This window comes from Stegostoma tigrinum, chromosome 19 (assembly GCF_030684315.1).
Source record: "Stegostoma tigrinum isolate sSteTig4 chromosome 19, sSteTig4.hap1, whole genome shotgun sequence".
NCBI classification, from domain to species: Eukaryota; Metazoa; Chordata; class Chondrichthyes; order Orectolobiformes; family Stegostomatidae; genus Stegostoma; species Stegostoma tigrinum.
In genome coordinates this window covers 10,196,718-10,209,607 of record NC_081372.1, presented here as the reverse complement: position 1 = coordinate 10,209,607, position 12,890 = coordinate 10,196,718, and the positions used below count along the sequence as shown (strand labels likewise).

The 12,890-nt window shown below is 42.7% G+C and overlaps 1 protein-coding gene across 2 annotated transcripts in view; it reads right to left on the bottom strand.

Moving 5' to 3' along the window:
* trib3 (tribbles pseudokinase 3) overlaps positions 1-7,571 on the bottom strand; it is a 29,435-nt gene extending 21,864 nt beyond the window's left edge. Inside the window, exons 1-2 of one of the 2 annotated variants that reach the window (XM_048550328.2) lie at positions 7,283-7,571; positions 802-984 (exon numbers count right to left, since the gene is read on the bottom strand). Coding sequence is in view for 1 of the 2 variants with exons in the window: in XM_048550326.2 (XP_048406283.1) it covers positions 7,283-7,303 (21 nt within the window). In the remaining variant the exon portion in view is untranslated. The remainder of the gene's footprint in view (positions 1-801; positions 985-7,282) is intronic. The other variant, XM_048550326.2, reaches the window with a different exon arrangement.
* Positions 7,572-12,890: the final 5,319 nt, after the last annotated feature.

Genomic DNA, 12,890 nt, shown 5'->3' with positions numbered 1-12,890 from the left:
TGGGTGATTATGAATGGCCAACAAATGCCCACATCCTACAAAAGGTTATTTGTTTTTAAATAAAAACTGGTGATCATGATCACATCGCTTTTTGTGGAGTTTGCTGTGCACACATTGGCTGCTGTGTTTCTGTTATCATAATAGTGGGTATAACTCAGAAAGTACGTCATTTGTGTTTGAAATGGCCCAAGAATGTGAAGGGTGCTATGTAAACGCAAGGTTTTGTATTTCTTTTACCCAGCCTTCCGATTTATCACAATGCACTCCGCCCCAGAGACAGAAACAGCTGTAAAAACAATATATAGAAAAACTAAATGGCAGGGAGACGTGATAGATGTGATGGAAGGAAGGGGAGGGCCCGACAAACAAGAAATTAATGTTTTCAGTCTGGCTCTGCAAAGGCACAGGGCGATTGCACCATCGCTAACTTGCTGAAAACTGCTGAGTGACAACATTGCAACATTGCACAAAGATGGCACATAACTCTGCAATGTCCAGGGTAAAACAGGCGGAGCCTGTGAAGCTCCCATCATAAATAACACTGTTACCATGGCGAACATGTAGGGCCTGAACTTAAAAGGCAATGTTTGAATGATGCGGTGACTAATATATTAGCATTTTTCGAAAAAAAGAGAGCAGAAACTGGCGTTGGCACTGCGGTTGAAAGCTTAATTTAGACAGTGTGCTGCTCGCTAATTGTACGCTGCAGAGTTGGGGTTTCGCCCCCGCTCTCAGAGCCACTTACTGACCTCCCTCTATTCGCAGCTCCACGTAGAGCTGCCAACGATCTACTTTCCCTACCTGTACTACTGACAGCAGACTTCAAAAGTTCTTGACCATGGCTTTAAGACGCTTTCAAGACGTCCTGAAGGTGGCGTGAAAGGCGCTACAGGAATGCAAGTTTCTTTCATTGCGCCTCCCACATCAGGGGCTTTACTTCTGAGTAGAAGTGGCGCCAGAGTAACTTCCACCTCAGTGTTCCACCTGCAGGTGAGAAGGCAATTACTGATTAGTGCAAATATTGTGATTTGTCAAGCATCCAGGGGGATATAAGCGGGAAGCTCACTGGTGAATCCTCTGGGACACACGTTAATGGCTGATTGATCCATTGCTAAGGTCACTCACTGGCAGTCGGGAGTCAGACATTGACCCTGGGATGCCTCGGATTGCCCCATTGGCTTGCTCACTCCAAGGGTTGTTGGCCCCTTCCACCAACTAAAAACATTCAGTCAAGGAGGACCGTGCATTTGAATCGGAAACATCTGGATTCACATTCCTTATCAACACCATCCAACATCTGTTGCTGTGCCTATCTACATCAGAGAGTAGGAACATTCAACAGTTACACTGTGGGGAAAAAGAGAATCATGCCCAAATTCAGAAGCTTCGTTCCAAGCAACAAAAAATGTTATAAATAGAGATGGGCAGAGAGTCCAAAGCCAAGAATTTAAACTAATCCTTTATAAAATACGAGTTCAAATCCATTTGGAATTTAGTGATGACAAGAAGGATTTGGAAAGGCTATGGAAGAGATTTACAAACATGGTTCCAGGGTTGAGGGATAACAGAGATTCCCCCTGACTACAGTGAACTAGAAGGAAGTTGATGGAAATGTGTAAAACCATGAAAGGTTTAGGTAGAGCAAATGAGGAGAAACCATTTCGAATGACAAAGGGTCGATAACCAGGTGACACAGATTTGGTTGATTGAATAAAGAGGCCGAAATTTCTGGAGGAAAGGCTTCCTTACGTGAGGAAGAGTTAGGATTTGGAAAGCACTGCTCAGCAGGACATAGTGGCCTGCAAAAGGAGACCTGGATAAAGAAAAACTGCAAGAACTGCGGATGCTGGAAATCAGAAACAAAAGCAGAAATTGCTGGAAAAGGTCAGCAGGTCTGGCTGCATCGGTGGAGGGAAAACAGAGTTAATGTTTTGGGTCCAGTGACCCTTCCTCAGAGCAGGATAAGAAGACCAGACAAAGACTTGAAGGTTGAAAACTGCAGGATTATTCAAGAACACTACTTCAAGGTAAGGAGTCAATTATTTTGGAATGGAGATGAGGAGGAATCAGAAGGTGGTGATTTTGAAGAATTCCCTAGCTCAGAGGTTGTGGACTTCCTCTAAAGTTGAGTATCTGCAAGGCTGAGGTAGATTTCTGGTCTCTCAGCGAATCAAGGGATATGAGGAGCAGACCAGAGATGTGGCAGGAGAACAAACATATGATGTTATTGAATGGCAGAACAGGCTTGAGGGTTTGAATGGCCCGCATCTGCTCCTATTTCGTATATAGCAAGTTCCCACAAATGGCTGTTTGATTGTGAGCAAACGTTCTACTTTAGTGATTATTGAAGAGTGATAAACATACTAAGGAGAGTTCTCCTGCGGTTTTTTGGATACTGACTGTGAAATTTCTCACACCTCTCACTTGAGAGGGCAGAGGGGACCTCAATATAACATTGAATCATAAAGAACCCACATTTAAGATAATTCTGTTGGCACTGCACTGCAAAGTCAGCCTAGGGGAGTGTGATCTGTTGCAGAACAGAGCTCATTTGCAAGTGGTCCCTTATAAGCAGAGAACCAGCTGGCTCAGAGATTGTGCAATTTGCATCAAATTTATAAATAGCGGCCAGTCATTGATGACTAAGAAAGCACTAATCGCATCTGCATATTGAGAGTCACCCACATAAGTAAACAGTGCCAAGAGTACTTGTTGCACTCAACCCTGAAAATAACACATCTCATTCTTCAGTGCTCTGAGTATAGATTTCCAACAGATGAAACTACAGGATGGAATGATGGAACATCTAAATGCAAAAGGCGTGATTGAACGTGTTCTTTAACTTTTGGAATGAATGCACTTGAAGTCAATTTGATGGAAGAACCCTGGCTAAATAATATCGAAATAATTCGGAATACTTAAAAGTGGTTAACAAAACTGAGTGAGCCTCTCCCCTTGTGTTCTAAGTTCCTGCGTGAACCAAGTCCTGTTCTCAGGGACCACCCACCAAACACTTCCTTTTACTTTATGTATTGAGTGTATAAACACAGGAATAGGCCATTCACCCCTATAACAGCAATTATAGCAATTTGCCACAAAACAATTATGCTCCAGTGTGCAGTTAGCATAGTTTTATTATGCTGTAAAATATTGTTGAAAAGAGAAATATATTACTGAAGCTATTTGTTTTGCCCTCATCAGAACAAATGCCAAATTTCAAATGACCAGAACAGTTTATGTATAACACAAGAGAAAAAGATGCTGGCTAGTTGACATATCTTCTCTTATTGAGCTTCCAGTAACGTAGGCTGATCCCAGGAGGCACTGACTTCTGAGGAGAGGTTGAGTAGGTGGAGCCGCTACTCACTTAAATTTAGAAGAATGAGAGATGACCATATTGAAACATAGAAAATTCTGAGAGGACCTTACAGGGTAGATGTAGAATGTAAGTTTTGGCCCTGTTGGAGAGTCTATGACCAGAGGACATAATCTCAGAGTGAGGGGTTGCATATTTAAGGCACGGATGAAGAGGAATTTCTTTCAGAACATTGTGACTTTGTGAAATTCTTTGTCCTAGAGGATTGTCGAGGCTGAATCATTAAATCTATTTGAGGTTGAAGTAGATCTTTAATCAGTGAGGAAATCAAAGTTTAGGGGTAAAGGCAGAAGTTGGGGATCATTAGATGAGCCATGGTCACATTGAATAACACAGCTGACTCGATGGGCTGAATGGTCTACTTAAGCTCTTATGTCTTATTGTCTCTCTTCTCGGCAGCATCCCAGGTCCTTGCTGACGTGCAGCTGTTCTTTTCAGATCTTGTTCACACTCAGGGACCAGAGTATCTTTGGCACTCACCCTTTTCAAATGCCAGCCAGAGGTCCCTGATTGGGCCAGATTAACAGCCTCAATCAAGGAACTCATCTTCTATGAAAACTGGCTGACCTAATTACAATCATTACAGTAATCGCAGCAGTATGGGAATCAAACCCACACTGCTGGCATCACTGTATGTTGTAAACCAGCTTTCCAGCCTGCTGATCTAACTGCCCCCACTAATGGACCAACACCAAATGGCTAATGTTTGTAGACAAATCTGCATTTGCTGAGGGACACACAGGAGGTTAATGCTCAAACAAAACCTCCCACAACCTCCAAATGCAGTGTAATCCCTCCTACTGTATATGTCAGGAATTCCTCTAAGACACTGTATCTTTCCAGCTCCCTCTCATTCTTCAAAATCCAGATTAAAACCCTGCCTTTGTCAGTGCTCAGCATTTAGTTTTCATTCTGAAATGTCTTGGGATGTTTTTCAACCTTGCCGGTGCAAATTCTATGCAACTTTCTTTTTTATCAAATTAAGTAGAATGCCCCTCTGCATCAGAATATTGTTTGATGCTTTTTGAACACCTATCCAAGATTGCTAGAACTCTACTGCTCATTGGCAGTGTACCAAGAATATTGTACTTCATCTGACGACTGAATAAATATTATTGAAGAATGCATCTTTGAAAACATTGTCTCTGATGCTGTCTCAAGCTGAATACAACCTGTTCATAGATGACTTTCAATCCTACATCCTCTCCATCCTCAATATTACCTGCTCAATTAAGGGCAAAACTATACATGCTGTAAATCTCAAATAAAAACATCTGTAGTTCTAAAGGAATGTTGAGCTCGAAATGTTAACTCTGTTATTCTCTCCCTACAGATGCTGGCGGTGTTGCTGAGTTTCCTCCAGCACATTCAGTTTTTATTTTACAAAGGTGCTTGCTTCAGTTTCTGTAACACTGTCCTTCCTTAGTCCAGCTGCTGCTGAAAACCTGGGCCTTTCTCACTAACAAGCTTGACTAACCTGACACCTTCCTGACCTGTCTCCAACTTCCACCCTCCAAAACAATGTCAGCTCATCCAGAGCAATACGTAAAAGAGATAGAAGGAACTGCCAATGCTGGAGTCTAAGATAACACAACTCGATCAACACAGCAGGCCAAGCAGCATCAGAGGAGCAGACATTTGGGCAAGTAAGGAACAGGAAGGGCTTGGAGGGATACAGGCCAAATGCAGGCAAGTCGGACTAGTTTAGTTTAGGAACATGGTTCGTGTGGACTGGTTGGACTGAAGGGTTTGTTTCCATGCTGTATGATTCTATGACTCAATAACTCATTTGACCACTGACACTCCGAATCCCAAAATGCCTCAGATTTAAAACTCACCCCTTAGTGGAACTTCCTGACCTCCAGAAGGAGCACATCTTCCAACAGGCAACTGCATCATTGTTTCATTATTAGGGAAATTCACAACAGGTTGACTTTCTATGGAAGAATCCATAAGATTGATAATGATGCCATCCATATCCTAACTTGTATCAAGCCTTTGGACACTTCATTCAGACAGGTGATGAGCTGGAAGGTTGTTTGTGAGATCCAGACGTGAAAAAGGACTGGGTATCCCTAATTTCAACTTCTGGGCAGGTAACCCAAGCTTCTCATCCAGGTGTTAATATGTCCTAACCAAACTGTTCAACAAAAACTGGTGACAGCGAAACGGAAGAGAAAACTTACATTTATACCATGCCTTTCACAACCTCTGGATGCAGCACTGTTTCGCATCAACCAATGAAATACTGTCACTGTTGAAATGTAAGAAAAATGGCTGACAAGTCTTAAACAGACTTGATTTTAAGAATATAGTAAGTACATTCACTGGACGTGCAACTGCTTACGCTTGTCACAAGGCACTCTTTTGGCTTTAAAAAGTCATTGATCGAGAGCTCATGCCTTCTTTCTCCCTTTTTATGCAAAATAATGGAGATATATAAACTTGCACATGTCATAAATTCCCAGTCTGGAGTGCTCTCATCCATCTCTTCACCTGTGCTCCCCTCAGGCCCTTGTGTAACGGCAACTTCCTTCGCCCCAACTGGCCTGGCAATGTCCTCAGTCATCTAGCTCCTCAGTTCTGTAAATCTTACCCTAAACCAGCTGTCTGTCTTGTTTTTAGTTTATTCACAGGTGTGGACACCGTTTGCTCGGTCAGCATTTATTGCCCATCCCTAAATACCCTTGGGAAGGAGCTGGCTTCTTGAATTGCTGTAGTTCTTGGAATATTGAGACACCAACAGAGCTGCTAGGGAAGGAGCTCTATAATGTTGGCCCAGTGACAGTGAGAAACAGCGATATAGTTCCAAGTCGGGCTAGTGGTGACATGGATAGAAACTTGTAGGATCCTGTTCAGCCACAATCTCATTAAATAGCTGAGTAAACTCAATGGGCTGAATGGCTTACTCCTGCTGCTATATCTTATTGTGTTCTCATGCATCTCCTGCCCTTAATCATCTGGATAGTAGAGATTATGTGTTTGGAAGGTGTTGATTTGATGAATTATAGCCATGCGTCTTGTCCAGGCTATTCATTGCTGTTTCTGAGCATCAGTGGTGGAGGGATTGAATGTGGAAGATGCCAGCTGGCATGCTAATCAAGCGGGGGCTGCTTTGTCCGGGATGGGGTTGAGCTTCGTGAATGTTGTTGGAGCTGTACCCTCCCAGGCAAATGGGGAGTATTCCGTCACACTCCTGACTAGCGCCTTCACAATCTCAGCACACTGCTAAGTACTTTACATCCAGCAAAAGTAACTTTGAAGTGTCATCGCTTCAATACAATACTGTATTAATGAAACAATGCACATTTTGTCAAAACACAAATTTATATTAATACACAGGACCCCACTTATTGCACTCAGAAAGATGTTGGACAGGCTTTGGGAAGTCAGAAGTGTCAGTTACTCACCACAAAATTCCAAACTTCTGACCTGCCCCTTTTAGTAACACTATTTATGTGGCTGGTCCAATTCAATTTCTGGTTAATGGTATTCCAGGGGTAATTAGGAGACAACCACACTACTGTTGACCTGGAATCACCAAACCAGGGAAAGATGTGAGATTTCCCTCCTTAAATGATATTACTGTACAAGATAAGCTTTTTCTGAAGCTCAACCCATGCCCCAGAGTATCAGCATTAGCCTGTGGATCCAGTGACATTACCTCTACACCACTAATCCACACGTTGTAAAAGGCCATCCATGATCAGGGGTACATTGTGCAGTGGAGGAAATCTCACTACCCCAAAGACAGGCATTAAAGCTACTAAAGTGGTACATTTTAAAGAGGTTAAAGAAAAATAAATGAGATGATGTCTATTTTTTTCATGATCACTATCTAACAAACGTTGGCGTAATTTGAAAGGCAAATGTTCTCACTGTTCTTTGGAGTGAGTTGTTACTTACAGAGAAATCAAGGCCTTCCATTTATTTTTTTCTCTCTCTCAGTAGGAATTTCAAAGTCTTTTTCTCGTGTAGATTCGATCTCTCAACATGCAGTGGCATTTGGTCTGAATGGATTAACACAGGAGTGTGATGTCTGTCCTCATGAGTTTCTGTGGTTACTGCTCAGCAGGATCCTTTTCTTTGAAGTCTCCTGAAATCATTCGTCAGAGTGTATTTTTCACAGAAACACCAAGTGCCTATTGTTTGGTTAGGTGTGTGCCGCCTGGACTGCCTTCCTGTGTAACATCAACTACAGACTCGACAGGAAGACGGCACAGTACGCTCACTGTTCCCTCCTTACACACAGACGTACAAGTGCTCACACATATGTGGTGTGCTTCATTGATTCTGCCTCTGTGTCTGTAACCTTATCTTAATTTCCGTGCCATTATACAACAGATGATCTGGCAATTTATTTCAAAAACAAAAGCCAAAACTAACATTCATTCAATAAAAGTCAGAAATCACACGACACCAGGTTATAGTCCAACAGGTTTATTTGAAAACATGAGCTTACATGGTGTTGTGTGATTTCTGACTTTGTCCATCCAGTTCAACACAGGCACCTCCACCTCATTCAACAAAAGTCATGCATTGCATTTACATATTGCCTTTCACAATTTGAGCACACTCCTAAACACTTTATATCCAGAAAAGTAACTTTGAAGTGTTATCGCTTCTATACAATAGTGTATTAATGAAACAACGCACATTTTGTCAAAACACATAAAATTATCTTAATTCACAGGACCCTGTTTATTGCAGACAGAAAGAACATGCAAATACAGTACACCTGTTTGAACTCAACAAAATAGGCGATAGACATTCACTAACTTTTTTTTGTCTCCTCAGGACAATGCCCTATCCAATCCCAGTCTGCCTCATTTAAAATGTATACACAAAAACAGCAGTTAACTATCAATCATCATTAATCGGCACCTTTTTATCATGACACCTCTATCAGTGAGTTTCCACTTGTCAGCCAAACAAAGTGTTCCTCTCACACAGGATAAATGTTAGTTTTCCCCTTGAAACTAGTATTCTTGTGAAGCATCCTGATGCATACACAAAGAAAATCTTTGATACTGTGTATTTTGTCAGCAATGTTTGCTTCCTGTGCTTCCAAGTGACTATTTATAATCAGTATTTTAATCCGGCAAGTAACTGTACAGCAGGCTCCTACAGAAAGCAATGGGGTAAAATGGTGAACATATCATCTGTTTCAGTGATGTTGGTTGAGGGTTAAATCCTGGCCAGAAAGAACTCCCTATGAAACATGGAGCCGGATGAACACAACGAGCCAAGCAACATCTTAGGAGCACTAAAGCTGACATTTCGGACCTGGACCCTTCATCAGACAAGAGGGATGGGGAGAAGGTTCTGAAATAAATAGGGAGAGAGGGGCAGGCGGATCTAAGATGGATAGAGGAGAAAATAGGTGGAGAGGAGACAGACAAGTTAAAGGGGCGAGGATGGAGCCTGTAGGAGCTCTACACTTTGTTATCTCGGAATCTCCAGTATCTACAGTTCCTATTATCCCTTTGAAGCATGCCTTTCTTTTAAATGGCTACCTCAGATTGCAGATATAGCCTTGTGTCTTAACCAAAGACCCTCTCAGCACCGTTACTGTGGTAAGACAACCTCAACCACTTCGCAGGAGCGTTATCAGATAATATCTGACACTGAGCCATCTGAGGATACATTAAGACATCTGACCATAACGTTGGTCAAAGAGGTAGATTTTAAAGAGTGCCTTAAATATCAAAAGTGCATCTGAAAGTGGGGAAGGTCGAAGGAGGGAGCTCTGGACCTTCATACCCAGTTAACTGAAGGCATGGCTATCAATGGTGGAGTGATGGAAAATTGGTGTTGCACAATGGTCAGGATTGGGGGAGCTGTAAGGCTGGTGCAGATTAATTGGCTGTGAATTGCTTTGGCTCATACTGAGGTTGTAGAAAGTGTTACCTTTCTGCAAGGCACTGAATTTCTCTACCTGACCATACCATTTGAATCTTTTTACATATATTTATTTCTGACTATATTTTCACTTGAGGAGCATTCCATCACATTCCTGATTTAGGTCACCTGATGAAGGAGTAGTGCTTCGAAAGCTTGTGATTTCAAATAAACCTGCTGGATTAAAACTTGGTGTCGCGTGAATTCTGATTTTGTCCACTCCAGTCCAACACCAGCACTTCTACATGAGTCCTCAACCATATCTCCACCATTTCCCCCACTTCTGCCCTCAGATCCTCTGCCCCCAACAATATGTACCACCTCACCAACCTCCAAATCCAAAACATCATCCCCCTACCAAAAAGGTATTTCCCTCCCTGCCCCTGTCTGTTTTCCGCAGGGACTATTCATTTTGTGACTTCTTTTCAGCTCTACACTCCGCACCAATTTCTCCACCACACCTGGTATCTTTCCCTGCCCCTACACCTCCCCTCTCACCTCTGTCCAAAGTCCCAAAGAATCCTTCCAGATCCGGCAGAGATTCAACTGCATTTCATCCAACCTCATCTACTGTATCCATTGCTCACGATGTGGTCTCCTCTACGACGGGGAGACCAAATGCAGATTTGAGGACCGGTTTGCATGTGCTCTGCACGCATCATCCAACCTGACCCTCTGGTTGCCATCCATTTTAACTCCCGCACCCACTCCCCTGATGACATGTCCCTCCTTGGCCTCCTCCACTGTCAGAGTGAGGCCAAATGTCCACTGGAAGAGTGGGAGCTTACAGCCCACACCTCAATGCCCTCAACATTGACTTCATCAGTTTCAAAATCCCTCCATGCCCAGCCTTATCCCATGTCCAGTCCTTCCCCTCCCCCTCACCTCCCTGAGGTGACCTAACCTGTCCATCTGCCGACTCACCTGCCCACTCCACTCTTCCCATGGACCAATCACACTACCTGCACCAACCTATCACCATCTCTTCTACCTTTCCCCCAGCACCACACCGCTCCCTCTATTTATTTCTGGGCTCCCCTCCCCCTCCCCAGTTCTGACAAACGGTCTCAGCCCAAAACATTGACCTTCCTGCTCCTTGGATGCTGTCTGACCTGCTGTGCTTTTCCAACCTCACACCTATACACTTACATCTTGTAATTGCTGGTATTGGATTCGGAAGGCAGGAGGTGAATTATTCTTCTCAGGATTCCTCACCTCTGACTTGCTGTAATTGATTTGTGTAGCTAATTCCGTTCAAATTCTGGTCAATGGTAGTCCCTAGCATGTTGACAATGGTAGACCCAGTCATTGCCAAAGGGCAATGACTAGATTCTCTGTTTTTGGAGGTTGTCATTGCCTTGAATGTTACTTGCCACTTACCAGATATTGTCCTGGTCTTGTTGCATTTGGACATTGGTTGCTTCAGTATCTGAGGAATCCAAATGGCGCTGAACATTGTGCAATCATCCGTGAACGTCCCCAATTCTGACCTGCTGGAAGGAAGGTTATTGAATTCATTTTTCCTCTTTTTGACTTAGCAGTGTCAATATTTAGTTTCCAATCTTCAACCTAAAACATATATTAGCAACATTTGTTGGATCTTGCCATATGTACAACTTACTTCTGTGTATCCCCACACAGCCACATTGGCTGCACTTCAAAATTTGCTTCATTTTTGTAAAACACTTAGCGAGGTCCTGAGGCCATGCAAGGCACTACATAAATGCAAGTTCTTTCTCCTTATTGCTTGAGACTCCGATCAGCAGTAGCCGCCTGCCTGGTCTCAGTGTGAGAATAGCAGCTCCAAATATCTCTAATGGTATTCCATCACAATAAATTGCTTCACCTAACACAGAGAGGCACTCATGGTGATAAATAGGATTGGCAACTCGTATTGTGCTTATTAACCTCATCTGTAATATAAAAGGACAGATCCCAGAGTTTTGTAAGCTACCAATGCTTCAGATAATCTGATCATATAAACCATTTGGAAACATAAAAACAGAGATAATAGGAACAAGAGTAGGCCATTCAGCCCTTCATGCCTGCTTTGTCATTCAATAAGATCATGGCTGATCATCTAACTCAGTGCCCTGTATCTGTTTCACCCCACACCCTTTGATCCTCTTAGCCCTAACAGTTTTATCCTTCTTGAAAACATTAACTGTTTTGGCCTCAACTGCTTTCAGCGGCAGATAATTCCACAGGCTCATCACTCTCTGGGTGAAGAAATTTCTCCTCTTCCCAGTCTTAACTGGCCTGTCCCAAATCCTTAGACAGTTACCCCTGGTTCTGGACCCCTTGGTTATCGGGAACATCCTTCGTATGTTTACCTTCTCTAGACCTGTTAATTTTTTGCAGGTTTCTATGAAATCACCCCTCATTCTTCTGAACTCCAGTGAAGTTAGTCCTTTCTCTAAAGTTTTATCACTGTTTGGAGCCCTCTGAGTTTCTGTAACTCTTCAGGCCATTTTTCTGAGTTGATTATGAGCCTCTATTTAACAGTGTTACAAACCTGCAACAGTCTTAAGGTTATGGTTAAGATTAGGGTTAGCAGTGATAAACCAGATGGATATGGTCACTTACAAATGTCTTGGCTTAAATTCTTTTTAAATCAAAGTATTCTTAGAGTTTTGTGCAATTCCTGTGGATCACACTTCTTGCCCACTCTGGTTACCTTGAGAAGTTGGGCTTTCTTTTTAATTGTTTTGTTCGGCCACTTTAAAGGATACAGTTTGTGATTCGCAGTCATATGTAGGTCAGCAGAATCCTTTCCCTGGAGAATTTCAGTTGATTTCTTAAAACAGCAATACATCATCATGTTTTTTCTTTCTGACACTAACTCAATAATTAGCAGATTTATTAAATGCAATTTTGTAGCTTACCTGTGTGGTTTTCAAACACACACACACCCTCTGATTGTACATGTGTCACAGCAACTGGGGAGATGATGGCCCAGCAGTATTTCCACTGGACTGTTAATCCAGAGACCCAGATAATGTTCTTGGGAGCCGGGCTTGAATCCCGCCACAACAGATGGTGGAATTCAAATTCAGTAAATGTCTGGAATTACGAATCTAACAATGACCGTGAATCTATTGCTGATTGTTGGCAAAACCCATCTGGTTCACTAATGTCCTTTAGAAAACTGCCATCCTTACCTAGTCTGGCCTACATGTGACTCCAGGCCCTCAGCAATGTGGTTGACTCTTAACTGGCTTCTAGACAATTAGGGATGGGAATAAATGCTGGTCTAGCTACCGATGCCCACATCCAGTGAATGAATCAAGGAAAAAACACTGTAAGTTCCTGTTAATGCAGTCACATTGTCCATGACCATTGTGTGTGCTATAACTTCACAGTATTATGCCATTCTGAGGCATTGGGGACCTCCTGAAGATGTGTTCTGTTAAGACCTTCAAGAAGCAGAAGTACCATGTAGCGAGTTTCAGCATTGGTTTCAGAGATGCTGCTCGGGGACTGTCCCTCGAGTGATTCTGTGATATAACTGTAACCTGTGCTGTTGTACTTCTCTCCGCGGTCTGTTTATTTTGCTGACGTGATGGTGGAACAATAACAAAAAGAACAAGCAGATTCAGAGCACATCCGTTGA